Source organism: Rhinatrema bivittatum, chromosome 1 (genome assembly GCF_901001135.1).
Source record: "Rhinatrema bivittatum chromosome 1, aRhiBiv1.1, whole genome shotgun sequence".
NCBI lineage: Eukaryota > Metazoa > Chordata > Amphibia > Gymnophiona > Rhinatrematidae > Rhinatrema > Rhinatrema bivittatum.
The window spans coordinates 414592859-414617967 of NC_042615.1; the positions used below are offsets into that span (position 1 = coordinate 414592859).

Consider the following 25109-nt stretch of genomic DNA (forward strand, 5'->3'; position numbering starts at 1 on the left):
CGGATGCTCAATTTTGCTGGCTGTCAGCGGGCTCGAGAACCAACGACGGCAAAATTGAGCGTCGGCCGTCAAACACTTTGACAGCCACCGCTCCTGTCCAAAAAGAGGCATCCCTAGCGCCTCTTTTTACCTCGGGCCCTAATTTAAATATTTTGTCTTACTGTATCGCGCGCACAGGACACTGGCCTGTGCGCACGCCGGGAGAGCAGGCGCTCGCCCGCTCTCCCGCGAACTTCACTGTATCGGCCTGTTTGTATTATGTGTTTGTATGTTTAGTTACTGATCTGACTGATCAACTTATGAGGATTTCCTACTCGTTTCCTATCTCAGGCTATAATAAGATGAAAAGTCGTATATACTAAATAACATGCTGTTTCAGATTTCTGCTACATCTTTTTTTGAGCATGTTACAACAAGCTTGCTCTGGCCTCATGTAATACAATGCATAAGGCTGTACGCACATGTCAGTGCATGGTTTTGCACACATTTCTGTGTCTAAAACGTCAGTCCTGATATTGCAAGGAGTTTTGTGCACAAAAAATGTGCACACAAACCTGAATAAGCAGAGTAGCCAGATAATTTTATCCCATTGAATATCCGAGACAAGTTAACTGGTAAACTTTAGCAGGATAACTTGTCCGTACCCCAACCCAGAGTTTTGAAAAAACAAAAAATTGAAATTGCAGACTTATTACTTCTAACTTCTCATTCAAATCAGCTATGGTACCTGAGGATTGGAGGGTGGTCAATGTAATACCCATTTTTAAAAAGGGTTCCCGGAGTGATTCGGGAAGTTATAAACTGGTGAACTTGAAGTCAGTATTCGGCAACATGGTAGAAGCTATTTTTTAAGAACCATCCACCTGGTCAAGATGGTGAGATGGACAGTGAAATGCTAAGGGAAATTAGGGAAGCTAACCAAATTGGTAGTGCAGTAATAATGGGAGACTTCAATTACCCCAATATAGACTGGGTAAATGTATCATCGGGTCACGCTAGAGAGATAACGTTCCTGGATGGAATAAATGATAGCTTTATGGAGCAATTGGTTCAGGAACCGACGAGAGAGGGAGCAATTTTAGATCTAATTCTCAGTGGAGCACAGGACTTGGTGAGAGAGGTAACGGTGGTGGGGCCGCTTGGCAATAGTGATCATAATATGATCAAATTTGATTTAATGACTGGAAAAGGAACAGTGTGCAAATCCAAGGCTCTCGTGCTAAACTTTCAAAAGGGAAACTTGATAAAATGAGAAAAATTGTTAGAAAAAAACTGAAAGGAGCAGCTACAAAAGTAAAAAATGTCCAAGAGGCATGGTCATTGTTAAAAAATACCATTCTAGAAGCACAGTCCAGATGTATTCCACACATTAAGAAAGGTGGAAAGAAGGCAAAACGATTACCGGCATGGTTAAAAGGGGAGGTGAAAGAAGCTATTTTAGCCAAAAGATCTTCATTCAAAAATTGGAAGAAGGATCCAACAGAAGAAAATAGGATAAAGCATAAACATTGGCAAGTTAAATGTAAGACATTGATAAGACAGGCTAAGAGAGAATTTGAAAAGAAGTTGGCTGTAGAGGCAAAAACTCACAGTAAAAACTTTTTAAAATATATCCGAAGCAGAAAGCCAGTTGGACCGTTAGATGATCAAGGGGTTAAAGGGGCACTTAGAGAAGATAAGGCCATCGCGGAAAGATTAAATGATTTCTTTGCTTCGGTATTTACTGAAGAGGATGTTGGGGAGGTACCCGTAATGGAGAAGGTTTTCATGGGTAATGATTCAGATGGACTGAATCAAATCACGGTGAACCTAGAAGATGTGGTAGGCCTGATTGACAAACTGAAGAGTAGTAAATCACCTGGACCGGATGGTATACACCCCAGAGTTCTGAAGGAACTAAAAAATGAAATTTCAGACCTATTAGTAAAAATTTGTAACTTATCATTAAAATCATCCATTGTACCTGAAGACTGGAGGATAGCAAATGTAACCCCAATATTTAAAAAGGGTTCCAGGGGCGATCCGGGAAACTACAGACCGGTTAGCCTGACTTCAGTGCCAGGAAAAATAGTGGAAAGTGTTCTAAACATCAAAATCACAGAACATATAGAAAGACATGGTTTAATAGAACAAAGTCAGCATGGCTTTACCCAGGGCAAGTCTTGCCTCACAAATCTGCTTCACTTTTTTGAAGGAGTTAATAAACATGTGGATAAAGGTGAACCGGTAGATATAGTATACTTGGATTTTCAGAAGGCGTTTGACAAAGTTCCTCATGAGAGGCTTCTAGGAAAAGTAAAAAGTCATGGGATAGGTGGCGATGTCCTTTCGTGGATTGCAAACTGGCTAAAAGACAGGAAACAGAGAGTAGGATTAAATGGGCAATTTTCTCAGTGGAAGGGAGTGGACAGTGGAGTGCCTCAGGGATCTGTATTGGGACCCTTACTGTTCAATATATTTATAAATGATCTGGAAAGAAATACGACGAGTGAGATAATCAAATTTGCAGATGACACAAAATTGTTCAGAGTAGTTAAATCACAAGCAGATTGTGATAAATTGCAGGAAGACCTTGTGAGACTGGAAAATTGGGCATCCAAATGGCAGATGAAATTTAATGTGGATAAGTGCAAGATGATGCATATAGGGAAAAATAACCCATGCTATAATTACACGATGTTGGGTTCCATATTAGGTGCTACAACCCAAGAAAGAGATCTAGGTGTCATAGTGGATAACACATTGAAATCGTCGGTTCAGTGTGCTGCAGCAGTCAAAAAAGCAAACAGAATGTTGGGAATTATTAGAAAAGGAATGATGAATAAAACGGAAAATGTCATAATGCCTCTGTATCGCTCCATGGTGAGACCGCACCTTGAATACTGTGTACAATTCTGGTCGCCGCATCTCAAAAAAGATATAATTGCGATGGAGAAGGTACAGAGAAGGGCTACCAAAATGATAAGGGGAATGGAACAACTCCCTTATGAGGAAAGACTAAAGAGGTTAGGACTTTTCAGCTTGGAGAAGAGACGACTGAGGGGAGATATGATAGAGGTGTTTAAAATCATGAGAGGTCTAGAACGGGTAGATGTGAATCGGTTATTTACTCTTTCGGATAGTAGAAAGACTAGGGGACACTCCATGAAGTTAGCATGGGGCACATTTAAAACTAATCGGAGAAAGTTCTTTTTTACTCAACGCACAATTAAACTCTGGAATTTGTTGCCAGAGAATGTGGTTCGTGCAGTTAGTATAGCTGTGTTTAAAAAAGGATTGGATGAGTTCTTGGAGGAGAGGTCCATTACCTGCTATTGGGTTCACTTGGAGAATGGCCACTGCCATTAGCAATGGTTACATGGAATAGACTTAGTTTTTGGGTACTTGCCAGGTTCTTATGGCCTGGATTGGCCACTGTTGGAAACAGGATGCTGGGCTTGATGGACCCTTGGTCTGACCCAGTATGGCATTTTCTTATGTTCTTATGTTCTTATCTGGAAAGACATAGATTAATGGGGCAGAGCCAATATGGATTTAACAAAGGGACGTCTTGTCTTACAAATCTGTTAGATTTTTTTGCAGGGTTCATAAACATGTGGAGAAGGGTGAGTTGGTTAATAGAGCATATCTGGAATTTCAAAAGGTGTTTGACGAAGTCCTTCATGAGAGGCTCATCTGGAAATAGAGTCATAGGATAGGAGGTAATGACATTGGTAACAGGCTAAAAAATAGGAAAAGATAGTAGGATTCTCAATGGAGAAAGGTAAATTGTGGTGTGCTCCAAGGATCTGTGCTGGGACCATTGCTTTTTAATATATTTATAAATGATCCTGAAAAGGGAGGGATGAGCAAGGTTATCGGATTTGCAGATGACACAAAATTATTCAAAGTAGCTAAATCTCAAGCCGATGGGAATTAGGGGTTGGATTCAAAATTGCAACATGAATTACTGCAATGCTGAACTTCTGCTGGGTGATTTATTTCTTTGTTGCTGCCGTTTGCAATGCTGGTGAAAAGTTAGGGTTAAGTATGAGTTTTTCCCTCTGAAGCTCAGGCTTCCCCACCTTTCCAGTGGAGGATAGATCAGTTTGTCACTCGTGGGCCTGTAATGGAGGGCTCATCGGTCCCCATTATCGAGACCAGTGGAAGAGCACTGGACTAGCCTAAGGAGGAAGCATCCTTGAGCTCCCTATATTGACAGCTCTCACCATGGAGAGGTGATGCTGGATTGGGTGGGTGAAGGTGCATTGACCAATGATGTCAGTAGCATGGAAGCAGAAGGAGCCAGGCTTCAGCATTCTCTTTGTGTGGCGAGCGCAGTAGCAGGAGGTGGACCAAAATTCCAGCCTGTACTTGGGAAATAGGCAGAACGGAGTCAACGTAAGGAAGGAAGAGTTTTGTCAACCTAGAGCTCTGAGGGGAGTCTGAATATCAACACATTCCAAAGTTTGATGACAATTGCTTTGGGCAAGTCTCAAGCTTTGCCTGTAAAGCCTCCTGTTGTCATGCTGGACTCCCTGGGGTCAGTGCTGGTCAAATTAGATATTTCTATAGTTAAATGTTCTTCTGAAGTCCTTTGGCTTTAAAAGTGGAAACATTGGATCATGATCAGGAGTATTTAAATCAGGAACAAATGGGAACAACTGAAAATTTGGAAAAAGATGTCAATGAAATTAAAACTGTGAATGCCACAACAATACAAGATAGAGAGTTTATACATAGGATGATGAAAGAATGTTGAGAACTATATTAGACATGTACATTTTTGGTTATTAAATTTTCCCAAAGTTTCTGGGATGATGCCCTAGCAGAATTTTTTAAATTATTTGATCAAAGAAATATATGCATCAGCTGTTGCGATTCCACCTGTAAATAAAACTTTTTTTTTCCCATGGGAAGAAAGAGATGCAGGCCAACCATCAATGGATAGTTTGAATTTCACTGCCTTCTTGGAGAAATCTAATCTGGAAGAGAAATAAAGAGCTATGTTTTTAGTCTCCCTTGTGTTTGAACAAGATTTAAGTATGTAATACATTTCTGCAAAGTTAATGAGTTATTTTTAGAGCAAAGCATTTGGATTTACCCCAGTTTGGCAAGAGTTACTCAAGAATATAAGAAGTCATTTTTGGGAATATGACAGGAGACTTGAGCTGTAGGCGCTTCCTTTATTTTATGTTATCTCTGTAAATGTCTGATAAGATATAATAGATGTAAACCAACATGCTATAATCAATGAGCAAGAAAACTGTCATGAACCCTGCCCGCGGGTTCCCCCGCAGCAGGCCTTGCTCACCTTTTACTGTGCTGCCTGACGCGGCTGGTGCCACTGGAGTCAGGCCTTCCGCTGCGGCCGGAGCCGTGGACTTTTCCTGCTCCTGCGGCCGTCGGCCACCCCTCGTGCCTGCCCGATGCGGCACAGACGCCGCTGAAGTTGAGTCTCCCATGCGGCTGGAGCCGTGGACTGTGTTTTCCTTCTGCGGCCCGGAGGTCACTCTGAAGCCTGCCCCCACGGCAGGGAGCCATCGTCAGCCTGCCCCCACGGCCGGGAGCCGCAACGCCATCGATGGGGTCCTCGTTTGGCAGCCTGGAGGCTGCCCCGGGGCTTGCCTGCGACCGGCCTGCCTCCCCTGCTCTGCCATTGCAGCGTGCAGGAGAGCACCACTGTCCGCGGTCCTACACAGCTTCTTCCTCCTTCCTTAGGCGCCGATGCGCGCCTCTCTACAGGATTTAAAGGGCCAGACACAGGAAGTGTGCTGGCCCCACCTAAGATTGGACTTCCTGCTCCAGCCCTATAAAGGGCTGCTCCATCACTTCAGTCTTCGCCTTGCATCGGAGTTACTTCATTCTGGAGGCTCCTGCTTGCCAGATCTCCATCAGGTCTTCTATCTTCTCCATGGAGTTCCTCGTTTCGTCTGTTCCTCGTCATGCCATGTCTTCGTGCCTGAGGTCCTCGTCCAGGTCTCCTGGTGTTTCGCCTCCTGGTGTCCTGCCCTCCTTGGTGTTCACGTCAGCGTTCCTGAGCCTTCTGGTTCTGTTCGGCCTGGCTCCCTCGGACGACGTCTTTCCCGGGTTGGAGTGGCCTACAGATGTTCAGTGGCACACAAACTCTGACTCATCCGTCCAGTCACGCTCATACACATGCTCAGACTTATGCACACTCACACATGCTGTCATTCTCTCCCTTGCACATATGCTCACTGACACACTTGCACTCTAACGCTCACACATGCTGACATACACACCCTCACTGCCTCATACATTCAGACATGCTCACTTATGTTTGCTTTTCTCCCCCTCTGTCTGTGAATAAGTAAAAAAACATTGGTGGTCAGAGAAAACCCAGGCAGGGCCCAAGAGAGGAGAGTCTGAGTGGGCTTTAGAGCAGTGCTTCTCAATCTTTTTTCTGTCGGGACACACCTGACAGATGGTTCTCACATGCGTGACACACTGAACACATGAACATCATAAGGCTAAATGTAAAAGTACAGTTTGTATCCACAGGAACCCCCCTGACCCACAATTATGGATGTAAAGCAGAATTACAACATTCCCCATACAACTCACCTTTACAAAAAATATATTCTGGTTCTAGTGTCATTTCAGTAACAGCAACACAAACTCCAACTACCAGGCTCAATAGCCCTACTTATGAAAAGACAGCAGTTTATCACTAATGCATGTCCTCTTGAGAAAATACAACAAATAGACTGATACAGTAAAATACTTCACCTTGGTCACATACACAGAACCGACCTAACATACTCCCAGGATTTGCAGTAATGCACATAAACTAATCTGCACACAGTTACACCTGTATTATGGAATGCACTCAAACAGTTATAATCCTATCGATGAAAAGGCAACACTACAAATATTAAATCAGGCCCTAAACACCAATACACCTCCTATTAGGAAAACAGAACTAGCCAAACAGCTATAGATCCCAACGCAGAAATAATTGTATAACTATACTAATAAGCAGAATAAATGTTTCACAACTATGAATAGAATAATAGCCAACAATTAAAAACTCATAAAAATTTTAAATTTCTCCAAACACCAATAAAATATTTAAAACAGCAGACACATCATATAATATTCAGTAATTAAAATGGCAGTCAATCAAGAAAAATAAACTTTAAAAGCCACCTTTACTAACCCCGTCCAGCAGCTCTTCTACTCCTCTTCCATGCAGGCCGTAGCACACACCAGAAGCAGCAGTAGTGGATACAGCTCTGTACTCATGGTTCTCTTCCTTAGGGCCCATGACCAATCTCTCTGTCTCTCACACACCAATCATCTCCCGACCAGTCTTTCTCTTACACACACACCAGTCACCTTCCCGATCAGTCTCTCTCTCTCACACACACACAGGCTTCCCACTTCCATGTTCTGTCTTACATATACAGGCTTCTCACTCCCATGCTGTGTCTCACACACACCCAGGTTTCTCACTCCTATGCTAGCTCTCTCCACATGCACAGGCTTCTCATTCCCATAATCACTTTCTTTCTCTCACACACACATACCAGTTTCTGTCTCTCACACACCAATCATCTCCTGACCAGTTTTTCTCTTACCCACACACACACTCCAGTCATCTCCCTGACCAGTCACTTCCATTGTCTCTCCTATACACACATACACACACACATCACCTCTCTGACTAGTTTCTCTAAATCACACACATGCTCTCTCTCACACACTTTACATAGATGATCTCAATCAAATGCTCTCACAGTTACACATGCACACTCTCAATGACACATACATTCTCTCACTTACAGACAAGCTGGCTGTCTCTCTCTCTCATTTCCTGCCCCCCCCCCCCCCCGAGCACAAATGGTAGCCGCAGCAGCCTCCTCCTCTAGTCCCCACATGCCAAGAAAGAAGATTCCTATCGACCACAGGAGGCTAATTCTGCTGTCTCCTGTGCTTATTTCTGGCTGCTTCTGATTTTGCTCGGGGCTGCTGCTGCCGCCGCTATTTTTTCATGTAGCATGGCTTTCTTCTTCCCCCCGCCCCCCACTGCACGTCACTTCCTGTTCCGGGCCAGTGGGGCAGGTGTGGGAAGAAGAAAAGGCCCAGCCGCAGTAGCCAGCCTCCACCTACACTGCTGTCGTTCCCATGAAACCGTGACTGGTGTCGTGGCAAAAATACAAAAGCAGCACTTAGGCGGATGGCTGCTGCTGGTGGCCGCAAGCAACACCTGTCACGTGATTAGGGTGACCGGCCCACCGGGGCATGCCCGAAGCCCCGATAGGCCAATCCGCCCCTGGTGGTGGATCCGCTTGGCAATAACCAGGCTGCCTGGAGACCTGTGGTTCTATCCCACCCCGCCCATCCGGGCCAGACACCCAACGTTACATGTACATACAAGGAAACATGAGATATTACTGGGATGCAAAATGCCGCAGCTGTTTATTAGAGTACCCTAACACTGGAGTCTAATTTAGGCGGCGAATCCTGTAACCACTGCCTAATCTCAACTGCAGGGCAGGTGTCAACATCCCTGTTTCATTCCACCCAAGCAGAAATGGGAGGGAGGGTAGTCTTGCGCACCACGAGCCCCCGAACAGCGGCAGATCACTGTCACTGGAGGGTCCAGGCTGGCTACCACACAGCAGGCCCCGCTGGTGCCCCTCGCAAATGTGCCTGGCCATCGATTTATCAAGGCCCCATCCCGGGCCTGACCTTCGTCATATGTGGCCAGGCACCAAGTGGTGGCCCCAAAGCCACTCTATTCCTTACCAACACCTCCCTGCTTCATTTTACAGCGTCTAGTGTTACAAGTCTTTCCAAGACTATCTCACCAACGCCAAGACAGAATAACAATAAACACCAATAATTTGCTACCTAACAATTTGTACTGGCTAATAATCGGTGGGTTGGACGGGGAATTGCGCCGCGTCAGGGACAGGAAAGAAGAAAGCAGAACAAAGGGGAGTTGGCAGGTTTTAAGTTTCTCACTTACCCTCCAACTTGTCGATGTCACTGCGTTGCTCACCCCAGCCAATCCTGTGGCCTGGCATCAGTGGTGCGCTCTGATGATGTCACCACGCCCAACATCAGACCAGCCGGGGAGAGCGACAGCAGCAGTGTTCCCATCATGATGGCAGACCACCCACTCGTGGCGTCGGCCGAAGGCTGCCAGCGCCATGGCCGCCAGCCTCCGTGAAAAAGGATCGAATCCAGGCTCTCCCTCCCTCCACGCATGCAAGGTAAGCCTGGCCTTGGTGTGGTGGAGGCTGCGCCCGCATGGATGCAGCGGGAACCCACACATCCGTGTTGGGGCGCCTTCCATTAATGATCATAATGCTATTAAATTTAACGATCAATGGAAGGCAGATACTAAGTAAAATTACTGAAATAGCATTAAACTGAAAAAGACTACAATAAACTGAGGAAATTATAAACAAAACTACAAAGAGCAGTTGCCAAGGTTGAAGTTTGCATGAGGTGTAATTATTGTTTAAAAATACTATCTTAAAAGCCCAGATAAAATATATTCCATGCAAAATACCGTTATGGGTGTTTAATATTCTTCGTGATTCTGCTCCTACTTACCTCACAGACTGGGTTTGCATATACTTTCCTACTAGACCACTTCACTCCTCTCAACAATTATTTTAAGGTCCCAGATAATATTAATCTAATGGCAATGAAGAAAAAGAGCTTTTTCCTGTTATGGTCTCTCATTATGGAACTCACTACCTTATTCTCAGAGTGATAAATGATCTGGAAACTTTCTACTTTCTACTGAAGCTTTTAATGTATTGTGTTATATTTTGCAGATATTATAAATGCTACAAACTATAGGCTGGTAAGCCTTTGTTCAACGAATTGAAAAAATCTAGGCAGCTAGTCACCAAGGCATTAATCACTATAGCCAAATTATATTTGTCAAGAAAAGAATGAATTTGCCAGATCTGGCACAACTAACAAAACACACTTTTTACTACCGTTGAGATTTGTCCCTGCAAGGATAATTTCATATTCAGAATAACCCCGAGACTCTTAAGTGCCTCTTTAGGAATCAAAGTGGTCCCGACATTAAAGAAATGCAACCTCCAATACTCCTAAATATTGTGACCACGGAATACAGAAATTGGGGTCTTCCCTATTGTTAAACAAAGCCCGAGATCTGTGAATTCTTAGGCCAATTTTGTTTCTCTCTCTCTGAGTACAAAACAGCACAGTTAAAAGCCTTTACTAATCATAGGAATTTTTCAGTACTCTACTGATCTCGGGTTCGACCTTGAGGACTGGAAAAGACACAGCCAGGATTAAACTAAGAATCTGTTGGTAAAGGCAGGCACTTGAGTTACAAGGCACTGAACTCCTCTCATTATGAACCATGGGAAAGAATGAAGGAAGCTCTACACAGATTTGAAAATGTAACTACTGTGTTATCAATAGACTATTTATATGCTCAAGGTCTGGAAAGTTACTGAAAATTTCTCGTGAATTGCGAGCTTACATCCCTTACATAGCACTATAAACTAAACTGTGAGATGATAATTTCCAATCAATATCAGATCAAAGTAGTGATATCACAGGAATTAATATGTAAATTTATGAATTATCACCATGTAACATGGGACACAAAGAAAGAACTTAGAACACTCTTTCTCTCTCCGCTTTTACTGTTTTTATTTTTTATTTATACACTTTCCATTATATTACAACATCTTGAACAGAAAAGGAAAAGCAGAATGAAAAATTTTCTATAATACAATCAAAAGAATAGTAGGAGATATAGATCATTTCTTACTATCCCAAAAGTCCCCAATAAGAGATCCAATAACACAATTCCAGGTATATCCAGAAAGGGAAAATAAGGAAAAAGAGCAGTGAAAATAAAACAGAGATATTATCAATGAGAATACTCCACCGACTATGGGAGAATCAGGCAAATATAATTCAGTTCCCTTTGACTGCTGAACCAACTTTTCACTGAGACCAAAGATAATTAAGAGGGAATAAAAAATACATAAGAGAGGCCTTTAAATTTTATCAAATATTTACATGGAAACTTTAGAAGAAAAAAAAGCCCCAATTGTTGCGGGACCGGGCCGTGCCCCGGTCCCTCCACCTACCTTGGGGCCGGCCTGGCCCGTGCGAGTCCATCTCCAAACTCCCAGGCCTGATCCGCGGCCTGCCGCGGCGTCCCCACTGCGAGGGAGATGCCGCCAACTCCCCGTCACTTATTTTACCCTGCAGCTGGGATTGGATCCTCGCCTTGCAACGAGGTTCCTCAGGTTTCCTGACTTGCTAGTTGCTGTGTTCTCTTGGATTGCTGCTGTCTTCGACCCGGCTTGCTTCCTGACCTGTCTCCTGCTTCCGCCCCTTGCTTTTGGTATCAACATCTGACTTCTGGCTTCTGACCCGGCTCCGTCCCACGACTTCTTCTTCGACTTCTGTTCCTGGCTTGGTATTGTCTTCCGACCTTCTGGCTTCCAACCCGGCTCCATTTCAGACTCCGTTTTCTGCTTCGTCCCTGGCTCTGGCGTGGATCTCGGACTCCTGGCTCCTGACCCGGCTTTGCTCCTGGACTCCGACTTCAGCCTCTCCCTCCGCTCAGGTATCCGGTACTTGCTGGCCCAGAGGTTTCTCCTAAGTCCCAGCGGCTCGGACTCTCACGGGCTCCTCCCGTGGAAGCCACGGGCTTCCGAGGGTGAAGACTCTTCATCCACCTGGGTCCAATCATCATCCATCTCTTCAGCCGTTACCTGGGTCCTTGGTCACATAGGACTCCACCTAAGTCCAAGAGGTCCGGGTCCCTACGGGCTCCTCCTGGGAGGACCTCGGACTTCCAGTGGTGCGAGCCTCCTCTGTGTCTTTTCTGAGCCGCCTCCCGGCTGGGACACTTGCTGTGACCTTCCATAGCATACCATCCTCAGTCCCAACTGGCCCAAGGTTCCACGACAGTAACATTTTGCAAGGCCATGGACCCTGCGGACCTTGCCAGCCTGAAAGCCATTCCGGGTATTGCCCAGAGGCTGCAACAGCAGCAGACCTGCCTCGACGCTCTGATGGCGACTGTACAGGGGTTAGCCGACTGTGTCAGCGGAGCCACGGCTGCCAGCTCCACGGTACCAGGAACTGGGGCCACTTCCGCAGCTACAGCCCCTATCCAGATGCCAGTACCTTTGCGGTATTCTGGAGACGCGAAACTGTGCCGAGGGTTCCTGAACCAGTGCTACATTCGCTTCAACCTGCTTCCGCTTCAGTTTACGACTGACCGGGTCAAGACAAGTTTCATTATTTCTCTGTTGGACGGGAGACCCCTGGCATGGGCCTCCAACCTTTGGAAGCGTCAAGATCCTCGCCTGGACAACCTGGAGCACTTTGTCTCTGCCTTTAGGCAGGTCTTCGACGAAGCCTCCCACAAGCCTACTGCTGCCTCAGAGTTACTTCAGTTACGCCAGGGGAACCGGCCTCTGGCAGAACACGCCGTGGATTTCCAGACTCTCGCCACCGAACTAAACTGGAGGAGCGACAGCCTGCACGGCATTTTTCTGGAGAGTCTCTCCCCAAAGCTGCAAGATGAATTGGCGGCTCGAGACCTCCCTGATGACCTGGACGCTTTGATCTCGCAGGCCGTGTGGACCGCCGCATCCAGCGCCGGTTTCGAGAAAACAGGCCGACTCATAGGCTGGGGCCCTTTGGATCTGCTCCTTCCCGCAGCGGGAGTTCTCTGCCTGTTTCTTCAGGGGCCCAAGGTATCGAGCCCATGCAGGTGGGTTGGGGACCCATCTCCCAAGAAGAAAGAAGGAGACGCCGGTCGCTGAGCCTATGCCTGTACTGCGGTGGCAAGGGCCATTTCCTTGCCAGTTGTAGTGAACGTCCAGGAAACGCTCAGACCTAGGGACAGTCGGGGAGCTAACCCTGGGTCACACCGCTTCCAACTCCCTGTGCTTTGTGCTGGTGACCTTACTCCTCCCGGAGGGAGAGTTCGAGACGCAAGCCTTGATCGACTCTGGAGCGGGGGGTAACTTCATACTTCAAGTTCTGGTTCAGCAACTCCAGATCGGAGTTCAACCCCAACGACCCCCTCTCCGCGTGTCCTCCATTCAGGGGAGAATCCTTCCTGGCGCCATCACCACCCGCACCAAGCCTCTCGTTCTACACACGGGTGTTCTGCATCAGGAGGAGATCTCCTTCTTCATTTTAGAGAAGTCCATGCACCCGGTCATCCTGGGCCTACCTTGGCTTCGGAAGCACTCGCCCGTAATCGCTTGGGATTCCCTTCAAGTGGCATCCTGGGGACCTGCGTGCTTTGATTCCTGCCTAGCCACGGTTACTCGGCCACCGATTCCTCTCTTGACATCGACTCTGGGTCTGCCACCTCACTATCAGGATTATCTCGATGTGTTCTCCAAAGAGAAGGCTGAGATCCTCCCGGAGCACCGCCCTTTTGACTGCGCAATCAACCTGCTCCCAGGTACCACACCGCCACGAGGACGGGTCTACCCGTTGTCCCTCCCGGAGACTCAAGCCATGTCGGCATACATCCGGGAGAACCTGGATCGGGGGTTCATCCGACCATCTACATCTCCAGCCGGGGCAGGTTTCTTCTTCTTCATAGCAAAGAAAGACGGGTCACTCCGACCCTGCATAGATTACCGTGGTTTGAACAGCATTACCTGGCGAGATCGGTATCCTCTGCCCTTGATCCCGGAACTCCATATTGGAGTGGACTCCATATTGGAGTGGACTCCATATTGGAGTGGACTCCATATTTATTTTGTTCTCTTGTATATATAGTGGACTCCTTATTTACATTGTACACTTGTATATATTTATCCTCCTCTATCTCTTTTATTTCTTACAATCCCAGTTCATTAGCCCTTGTTAATTGTAACTGCTTCTCTTCTCCACGTTTATTTATGTTTTTGGTTATATTTTTGCACCCCTGTTTTCTGTAAACCGACATGATGAGAACGAGTTCTTGAATGCCGGTATAAAAAAAACCTTAAATAAATAAATAAATAAATAAAACTCTTGGACCAACTGCAGGGGGCCAGGGTGTTTACCAAGTTAGACCTTCGCGGAGCATATAACCTAGTGAGAATTCGGCCGGGAGACGAGTGGAAGACCACATTTAATACGAGGGACGGACACTATGAATACCGGGTCATGCCCTTCGGTCTCTGCAATGCCCCGGCAGTGTTTCAGAACCTCATGAACGAGGTTCTACGAGAGATGTTACACACCTCAGTAATTGTTTATCTAGATGATGTGCTCATCTACTCCAAGGATCTACAGACTCACCGCCAGGATGTTCGTCGGGTGTTACAGAAGTTATGTGATAATCGGCTTTACGCAAAGTTCAAGAAATGCTTATTCGAACAGGAATCGTTACCCTTCCTAGGGTACATTGTGTCCTCCACGGGGTTCCATATGGACCCAGAGAAGGTCACTGCCATCAAAGATTGGCCTCAGCCGGTGGGGGTCAAGGCGCTGCAGAGGTTCCTCGGGGTGCCAATTTCTACCGGCAGTTTATCCCACATTATTCCCAGATGGTGGCACCCTTGACGGCCCTTACCAAGAAGGGATCAGATGCAAAGAACTGGCCAGTGGCAGCCATACAGGTCTTCCAGAAACTGAAGGAGGCATTTCTCCAGGACACATGCCTCCGGCACCCCGATCCCCAACGACAGTTTGTCGTGGAAGTAGATGCCTCCGCATTGCTGTCGGGGCCGTCCTAAGTCAATTATCTCCAGGAGGTAAGCTCCTGCCCTGCTCCTACTTCTCATGGAAATTCTTGCCGGCAGAAAAGAACTATGGAATAGGGGATAAAGAATTACTAGCCATCAAACTGGCATTCGAAGAGTGGCGCCAATGGTTGGAGGGGGCCCAACAGCCTGTGGTTGTATATACAGACCATAAAAACCTGGAGTACTTATGCCGTGCCCAGCGCCTTAATCCCCGGCAGGCTAGGTGGTCTCTCTTTTTCAGCCGCTTTGATTTTCTCCTCCGCTACCGACCGGCCGGCCAGCTGATAAGAATGTCCGGGCAGACGCTCTCTCCCATTCAGCAGAAATGGAGGATATTCCAGATCCACCGCAGTACATCCTTGATCCAGCCAAGGTGCTCCTCGCAGCCTCCAACACGGTCCCGATGGGGAGAACTGTGGTGCCCCCTCCGACTGCGGAAAAGGTTCTTTCCTAGGCACACGATTCTCTAATGGCCGGTCATCCGGGAGTAACCAGGACCCAGGAATTACTCTCGGAGTATTACTGGTGGCCCCAGTTTAAGAGGGATGTTTGCCTCTACGTTAACTCTTGCCCGACCTGCGCCCGACAGAAAACTTCCATCGGCCACCCCTGGGGTCTTCTTCGGCCTCTGCCAGTCCCCACGGAACCATGGACTCACTTATCTATGGACTTTGTCGTAAACCTGCCTGCTTCAGAGGGGAAAACGGTGATATGGGTTGTCATAGACAGATTCTCAAAGATGGCCCCTTTGTGCCTCTCCCCAAACTGCCCTCAGCGCCTGAACTGGCGAACTTGTTTACGCAACATATCTTTCGCCTTCATGGGCTCCCCCTACACATCGCCTCGGATAGGGGTTCTCAGTTTACAGCTAAGTATTGGCAAGCGCTGTGTGAGAAGCTCGGGGTCCAACTTGACTTCACCACCGCCTTCCATCCCCAAGCTAACGGTCAAGTAGAACGTGTAAACCGGACCTTGAAGACGTTTCTCCGTTCGTTCGTGGGAGACCTGCAAGATGACTGGGTGGCTCTGCTCCCATGGGCAGAGTTCTCTTATAATCACCACAAGCACTCTTCCACCGGCAAGTCCCCCTTCTACATGGTTTATGGCAGATGCCTGCGGCCTCCTTTTCCATTGCCAGTAGATGTGCCGTCTCCAACCGTACAAACCACCGCCCGACTGTTACGCCAGATCTGGCAATCCACCCGGGAGAGACTCCAGCACGCGGCAGTTATTATGAAGAAAGTGGCTGATCGTTTGCGACGGCCAGCTCCAGTGTTCCTTCCCAGAGAGAAGGTGTGGCTAAGTACCAAACACCTCCGTTTACGGCTTCCTTCGATGCGGTTGGCTCCTAAGTACATTGGCCCTTTGCGGTTAAAGACAGGATTGTGGCAGTCTCCTATCGCCTTCATCTTCCACACACACTCAGGATCCACAACGTCTTCCACGTTTCCTTGTTGAAACCCTTGGTCCTCTCTCCTTATCACAAGAAGTCGCCTACACCCGCCATGCCTGAGGTGCAGGAGGACACCATTTATCAGGTTAAAGATGTGCTTGATGTACGGTTCCATCACAGGCATTGGGAGTACCTTCTCTCTTGGGAGGGTTATGGTCCCTAAGAGAATTCCTGGGAGCATGCCGTCAACATCCTGGACAAAGGCCTTCTCCGTCAGTTCCATCTGGATTACCCAGGCAAACCCAGGCCCCCAGGGAGGTGGCATAGGAAGGGGGTACTGTTGCGGGACCAGCCCATGCCCCGGTCCCACCACCTACCTTGGGGCCGGCCCGGCCCGCGTGAGTCCGTCTCCGGCCTCCCAGGCCTGTTCTGCGGCCTGCCGCAGCGTCCCCACTGCGAGGGAGACGCCGACGACTCCTTGTCGCTGGCCCCAGCCCCTAGGTGCGCGCAGGGGCTCCAGTCTTAAAGGGGCCAGCGCGGGAAACCAAGGACAGCTCCTAGGATGATGTCAGACGCTGCAGGGTATATTACCCTGCAGCTGGGATTGGATCCTCGCCTTGCAATGAGGTTCCTCAGGTTTCCTGACTTGCTATTTGCCGTGTTCTCTTGGATTGCTGCTGTCTTCGACCTGGTTTGCTTCCTGACCTGTCTCCTGCTTCCGCCCCCTGGTTTTGGTATCGACATCTGACTTCTGGCTTCTGACCCGGCTCCGTCCCACGACTTCTTCTTTGACTTCTGTTCCTGGCTTGGTATTGTCTTCTGATCTTCTGGCTTCCGACCCAGGTCCGTTTCCGACTCCGTCTTCTGCTTCATCCCTGGCTCTGGCGTGGATCTCGGACTCCTGGCTCCTGACCCGGCTTTGCTCCTGAATTCCGACTTTGGCCTCTCCCTCCGCTCAGATATCCGGTACTTGCTGGCCCAGAGGTTTCTCCTAAGTCCCAATGGCTCGGGCTCTCACGGGCTCCTCCCGGGGGAGCCACGGGTTTCAGAGGGTGAAGACTCTTCATCCACCTGGGTCCAATCATCATCCATCTCTTCAGCTGTTACCTGGGTCCTTGGTCGCATAGGACTCCACCTAAGTCCAAGAGGTCTGGGTCCCTACGGGCTCCTCTTGGGGGGACCTCAGACTTCCAGTGGTGAAGCCTCCTCTGTGTCTTTTCTGAGCCGCCTCCCGGCTGGGACGCTTGCTGTGGCCTTCCATAGCATACCATCCTCAGTCCCAACCGGCCCAAGGGTCCACGACCGTAACACCAATTTGTAGAACTCTGGGTCTCATCAACAGAAACTGTTTCCTCTTCTTCTGAGTTTGTCTGGAAACATCAGGATATACCCTAACTTTAAGATGCAAAAAAATTCAGAACAGTGCTGAAAGTATAATCTTAAGACCCAATCTTGATCAGGTTTCAACACAAAAGTAACCAAAATTGTGGCCGCTTCCGCTATGAAGTTTCCAGAACTTTAGAGATATCCATATTAGATGGCATCGGGGGTTCATAGCTTGAGAGCCCACTTGAGCTTCCTTGCTCTTCTTATAGGAGGGCAGGCAGTAAGATTTAGATAATGGTGGAACCGCTTGCTCTGGTAACTTAAATATTCCCATGAGATATTTCTTAAACATATCCTTAGCAGGTAAGTGTGGAATTTTAGAGAAGTTTATGAACTGAAGATTTTTCCCACGAACAATATTTTTCAGATTTTCTAATTTATTCTGTAATAGCTGATTTTCTTTAATCAAAATTCCTGAATAGGTCTCAAACCTTGAACTTCCTGTTTAACTTCTCAAACGTTTGTGAAAAAGTCACATGAGAAGATTCCAGAGATATTATTCTATTTTCATTAACTTTTGCTACAAAGGATTAAGTTGTAAAGAAATGGAGGCCCACAAGATTCTCAGTAGCTTCCCATATAGACCCAAGAGTAATCTGTTTAGATCTTACCCATACAATTTGCATAAAATTCTGTAGAGATTTAACAGGACGGGTAGAAATGAGCTCTCCCTTGTTCTGAAAGCTTCCTTCTGTCATCGAGCCAGCTGACTCTGCAACAGAGCCTTCTCCAGCGTCTACTCCATTTCTCCTGTGAATCGCTGATCCTGCATGGAGTCCCGGGGCAACGGCATCATCAGCTTGCGCCCACTCCCATCAGCACATTCGGTTCTCTGCAGATAGTCGGGTTCGCATGACTGGGGAAAATGAAATAAATGGACCCTGAGGCGAGGCATGCACCTCTTCACCAACCCCCTCCTCCAAGGGCTGTACTCCAATCGGTCCCGCACACAACATGTGCATCCATCAGACCAGTAACAGAGGGATCCATCGAGGCTGCAGAGTAAGACCTCTCCTTTGCCCTTTGTTTTTGACCTGTATGCAGTATTTTGAAAAGGAAATTTAAAAGGAAAACAGATGCAGCTCACGCTGTAAACATTGAAGTCGCCATCTTGGATCGCTTATTTGCTTTTTTTCCTGCTTTTACTATCTTAATTTTCTTTTTATAATATATGCTGTAACTGATAAGTTCCTAATAGTATTAATAAAGTTAACCAATTCTATGAAAACCATCTCTTTGTGGTCTTTGGGCAAGAGTCCTCAAAGAGGGAATCCTAGATTTCAAGGATTTAAAATTTACAATTCTTCATATGATGCGGGAGTGTGCATTCTCTGTTGCAGCTCCAGCTCTTTGGAAGTCTTTCTCCATGAAAATACTTTTATTTGACAGTCTAAAAACATTCAGAGTACTTTTAAAAACCTTTTTTTATTTGCATGTAGGCAATACCTTGGCTAATGTCACACTTTTTGAAATCTACTCTGCTTTACATCCAGAATAATGTCGCATCAGAATATTGTTTTATATAAAGACTGTATTTTACGTTTTTTGTGTTTATGATGTATGATTTTAGTTTTTTCTCTTTTTATTGTGCATGTTTTATTGTGCACCACTTAGGTCTTTTTAGTATTAAGTGATTAACACGTTTTTAATAAATGTAAAGATGCAAAGGGAAACTGGACCAGAGTTAGGGGAGGCTCCAATTTTTTATCCAGATCCTGTTTATTTCCCCTCTCCCACATTCTGGAACATCTCTCCTCTTCCCTTTCTATATTCTCTGTTCTAGATCTCTACACTTCCCCTATCCCAGATCCTCACTCCTCAGTTTCCCCCATCCCTGGTTGTCTTTCCACCTCCTACCTCCTTCCTCCCTCCTCCCCCATCCCTGAGATCTCCACTTTCATCCCTCTCTGTGCTGATCCCCCACCCCCGTCCTTTTCTTCATCCGATACCTGAGTTCCCTTTTCACTACTCAAAAAGAACATACAAGTAAGACTGGATAACTACTTTCCTTTTATAATATAAAATACTATGTACATTATTTAAAATGCAAAATGACCACATTTCTGAAAACATGCTACAGAATTGCAGCAGAATTTCAGAAACTTTGCTGCAAACATTTTTTTTAGCTCTTGCTGCTACTTCTACCCCTGAGCTTCCCGCAGTGGGGGCTCTGTTCATAAGAAATTGTAATCTGTACAATGTTGTGAATTTATTTTTGAGAACATTACTTACACATTGAAGAAATCATATTTGCTGTAGCTCTTTGGTGCTCAGGAAACCACAGGGCTGCTAGTTTAGTCGGAGAGAAAAGGACTAGTGGTTGTGCAGCAGCACAGAAGCACTGCCCTATCAGTAGACACACATAGCTCTGTGAACCCTGATCAACGAAGCGGACAGTGCTGAGAAAACGAATGATGCTGCCAATCATGTTCAACCACGAGCTAAAGATCACCTGCAGCAAGCAAAGAGGAGATGCAATGAACTACATACAACGATAAAATGAATGAATAAATAAAAAAAAGCAATTTTCAAAACCAAGAAAAAAATGTGATACAAATCAATGAAAAATAATACTGTTATTTGGAAAAGTGCTATTTAGTGCAACACACTGGACTTTTAACTCAATTTTAGGAATATATTTTACTTTTAAAAAGCATTCTAAAATAATTACATTTTTATTTTATTCAGCTTTATACACAAAACTCGCTAAATGATCCCTGCTGTAATTTGTTCAAGGTTAAACTAATCGTTTTGCTTATAGGGTTAACTTCTGATATCACCACTACTGTTATACCATCCGAAAAACTCTATTGCCCCTTTGTCTCCCAATTTCTGTTTTCATTCCTCATGTCATCTTGAAAAAAGTAAATTAGAAAAGTTAAATGACTTTAATCATCACTTGCCCACAACAGAATTTTGCAGTGGACTGAGAGAACGTGTTCAGGTAGGCAGTTGAGGTGGAATATGTGTTGAAAGAAGAGGCTGGCCAGCTCCAGGCAGACAGCAACCCAGGAAGAGGTACAAAGTTGACCATTTTTGAGAAACAATCTACTACCACTGAAATTATCGGACAGCTCTCACTAAATCTTGCGTTCCACTAAGAATTAAATCTAAAATAGCTCCCTCTCTCGTTGGTTCCTAAACCAATTGCTCCATGAAGCAGTCATTTATTACATCCAGGAACTTTATGTCTCTAGCAAGTCCAGATGTTTTCCTTGCAACCGGTACTCATGCGGGTTGAATAATGTTGCGAACACACTACTATTCCCGCTAAGTGTGAATGTTTTCCTTGTAACCAATACTCAACCTCCCGCTGCCAGCAGGTTGAATAAAATGGCGAGAGAAATTATGCTGAGTGGAACAGTTAAAACAGAAACTGGAAAACTCCTGTTCCTGACTCTAGCAGGAGCGAGTATATCAGACCTCTGTACGTTTCTTTTTTTTTTTTTTATCAATAAAAATAAATTGTTTTCCTTGAGTGAGCCCACTTGCCATGTTGCTGCTAGATCTATATCGTTCACTCCCAGCATTACAGGTTGAGTAGAATGAGCCAACTGCCAGCTTTTAGATCCTCCCATGCTCAGCCCCCTAGTCTCCAGTGGCGATCAACAATTCCCTGCTCGAACACACCGCCAAGAAACCAACAGTTTGGCTGGAGAGGCTGCCTCCATATTCCCCGGCTCCAACCAATCCCTTTTATTTATAATAAGGGGAAAAAAATACTTCCCTATCAATAGTCTTTGCTTCAGGAGCCACCACAGGGAGCACAGCCAAGCGGGGAGGAAGAAAGAGGCATGAGGGATCTGGCACCACCAGATTTCGGTGCTCTCACAGGGCAGAAGCACATCAAGAGTCATCAACCCCCTGAGTGCCCCCCTCAACCAGGAGGGATGGCCCCACCAGGACCTAACAACCTTCTGGGAAGGCTCTTCCAAAATTCTGTCTTCATCTTACTCCTATTTATTTATTTATTTATTTATTTATTTATTTATTTAAGTGAACTCCAGATTGCAGGTTTTGCACCATCTACCATCTGCTGAAGACATAGAAATACTGAGAGACTGCTGGTGGCACACTTGGTTCTATGCAGTGTCAGTAAAACTTTCTCTGTCTCCATCTGCTGGGAGACAAAATCCAGGAGGCTGGACTGATCTGTGAATTGATTATTTACTCTTTCGGATAACAGAAGAACTAGGGGGCATTCCATGAAGTTAGAAAGTAGCACATTTAAAACTAATTGGAGAAAATTATTTTTCACTCAACGCACAGTTAAGCTCTGGAATTTGTTGCCAGAGGATGTGGTTAGTGCAGTTAGTGTAGCTGAGTTTAAAAAAGGTTTGGATACGTTCTTGGAGGAGAAGTCCATTAACAGCTATTAATCAAGTTGACTTAGGGTATAGCCACTGCTATTACTGGCATTCAGGCCTATCCTGTAAAGTGCGGCCGCGTTTACCCTGCTCCTAAGCCGCTTCTAACTCACGTTCCGGCCGCGTTAGCCCTTCCTGCGATCCCGAATCCCCTTTAACCTACTCCTACCGCGTCCTAAATTCCCCGGGTAACCCCTTCCGCCCGCGGCATGTATATTGCATGCAAACGAGCGAATTAGCTCGATATTGCATGCAAACGAGCCAATTAGCTATTCCCCTAGCATCCCGTAACCCGCGCCCCGACTAACGCTACCTTTCCCTGCCGTTTTGTCGCGCGTTTAACCTGCAAACTTACCGCCTACCCTGACCCAGGCGGTAGAGGCATGGGTAAGGGTAGGTGGCAAGCTTTCCCCCAGACCCCGCTCACCTGCCCACGCCGCGATCATGGGTGCCGGTCTCCGTGGCAGCCCCAGTCCTCTCCCCTGCTCCCGAAGCCCCCGAAGTCCTCTCCCCTCCTCCTTTGGGAGGAGGGGAGAGGACTGGGGCTGCCACGGAGACCGCTTTCCCCGTGCAAGTAAGTTGTTTCGCCGCTTGTCTCTTCTCCCCCCTCCCGGAGGGCGGGGGGAGAAGAGACAAGCGGCGAAACTGAGCAGCGAAGCCCGGACCCGACCCGGCGAATCCCGGACCCGACCCGGACCCCCAACCCCCAACCCGGACCCGACCCGGACCCCCAACCCCCAACCCGGACCCGACCTGACCGCTGTCAGTCTGTTCTCCCTCCTCCCGGAGCAAGGCTGCTTTTCGCGCCCTGCTCCGGGAGGGAGGAGAAGAGATGACAGCAGCCAAACTAAAAAAAAAACAAAAGCTTGTCTCTTCTCCCCCCTCCCGGAGGGAGGGGGGGGAGAAGAGACAAGCGGCGAAACTGAACGACGAAACTGAGCGGTGAAGCTAAAAAAAAAAGAAAAGCAATTTTTTTTTTTTCAAAATTGACAATTTTGGTTTTTTTCCAAAAGCGACTTACTTTTGGGATCTGTCAAGATCCCATAAGTAAGTCGCTTTCGGACGCCTGCACAACTTACTTTTTTGCAGCCATCATCAGTGACACGACCTGGCTCCGTAGCTCCTCCCGACAAGATGGCCGCCTGCATGGGGAAAGCGCGCAATTGGCCGCTCAAGATGTGACGTCACGATGTCACGTCTTGAGCGGCCAATTGTACGCTTTCCCCGTGCAGGCGGCCATCTTTGTCTTCGGGAGGAGCTACGGGAGGCAGATCGTGTTCCTGCTCAGGGCTGCTGGCTACAAAACAGTAAGTTTTGCCGCTGAAAAGTTTTTTGCCGGTGTCCGGGCTGGGGGAAAGCTTCGCCGTTGTCAGTGTCCCCCCTCCTCTCGGAGCAGGGCACGAAAAGCCGCCTTGCTCTGGGAGGAGGGGGGACACTGACAAGTCGTTTCGCCGTTGCTTCTGCGCTGTCGCCGCCGTTGCTTCCTGGTATCTGTCATTTCAAATGACATTTGAAATGACAGATACCAGCGTGGCGTGAAGCCTTAGGCCCGCGCACCCAGGATCCTGTATAGGCGCTCTATCCAGTATCCTGGGTTGCGCGGGCCTAAGGCTTTTCGGACGCGGCTTACATTTACATACAATTAGGCTTCAGGATCGAGCGGTAGGTGAGCTGCACTGTGCGGGCGGTAACCGCGGGTGCCGTAGGCACTAACGCAGCTCTTCCTACCGCTCGGTACTGGATAGGCCTGATTATTAGCATGGGATCTACTTAGTGTTTGGGTACTTGCCAGATACTTGTAGCCTGGTTTGGCCACTGTTGGAAACAGGATGCTGGGCTTGATGGACCCTTGGTCTGACCCAGCATGGCAATTTCTTATGTTCTTAAATGTTGCTATAAAATACAGTATCGCCAGTAATTGGCAGTGAATTTCACGTTAACTGGTGCTACCACTTTCCTGGGGAGGGAAATTTTAAAAGTAATTTCTGTGGAGAAAAACAATGCTTCTTCCATGGAAATGGCCTTTTAGATTAGAAGATTATTTTATAACAACCTGCAGAAGCTGTGTGTTGGCCTTACACATTAATTATGGCAATTTTCAAAGTGAATTTATGCACATAGGACCAGATTTTCAAAGGGGTATGCGCGTAAGATACGCTTGTACCCCCCAAAAACCTGGCCGAAGTACCCCCTGCATGCGCCGAGCCTATGTTGAGTAAGCTCGGTGGCGTGCGCAAGCCCCGGGCCGCGCGTAAGTCCCGGGGCTTTCCTGGGCTTTTGTCGGGGGGCATGTCGCGGCAGCGCGTCATTTGGGGGCGGGGCAGCGGGTGTGGTTCCGGCCCGAGGGTGTTTCGGGGGCATGGCCGAGGCCTCCGAAATGGCTCCCGAACCTTGGAATCGCATGCTGGCGGCCGGCCCGGTGCACGCAAGTTACGCCTGCTTCGAGCAGATGGAAGGAAAGTTTCCTCCGAGGCAGCTCCGATTTCGGAGCGTCCTCGGAAGGAATGGAGGTAGGCTGCGCGGCTCGGCGCGTGCAAGCTGCTGATTTTGGGCAGCCTTGCACACGCCGACCCCGGATTTTAATGGATACGCGCGGCTACGTGTGTATCTATTAAAATCGCGCGAACAAAAGTACACGCGGGCGCAGATTTATAAAATCTACCCCATAAGTTTGCTTTGAAAATTATCCCTAACAACATGCACAAATTCAACTGCACTAAATGACACCTGTTCCTTGCGGGCGTGACAGTGGACATGTTTAGAAACATAGAAATGACGGCAGAAGAAGACCAAATGGCCCATCTAGTCTGCCCAGCAAGCTTCACACATTTTTTTCTCTCATACTTATCATTTTCTCTTAACTCTTGGTTCTATTTCCCTTCCACCCCCACCATTAATGTAGAGAGCAGTGATGGAGCTGCATCCAAGTGAAATACCTAGCTTGATTAGTTAGGGGTAGTAGGGGTAGTAACTGCTGCAATAAGCAAGCTACACCCATGTTTATTCCCTTTATCCAGACTATGTCATACAGCCCCTATTGGTTGTTTTTCTTCTCTCCTGCCGTTGAAGCGGAGAGCCATGCTGGTTATGCATTGAAAGCGAAGTATCAGGCACATTTGGTTTAGGGTAGTAACCGCCGTAACAAGCCAGCTACTCCCTGCTCTGTGAGTGCGAATCCTTTTTTTTTTTTTTTTCTTCTCCCCTGCAGTTGAAGCTATTCTGGATATGCGTGAAGCCTCA

General features: G+C 47.1%; 1 protein-coding gene across 1 annotated transcript in view; it reads right to left on the reverse strand.

Moving 5' to 3' along the window:
* Positions 1-25109, reverse strand: part of SLC49A3 (solute carrier family 49 member 3) — a 179431-nt gene that overhangs the window by 112746 nt on the left and 41576 nt on the right. Inside the window, exon 4 of the mRNA XM_029602747.1 lies at positions 19735-19954. Coding sequence (XP_029458607.1) covers positions 19735-19954 — 220 coding nt within the window. The remainder of the gene's footprint in view (positions 1-19734; positions 19955-25109) is intronic.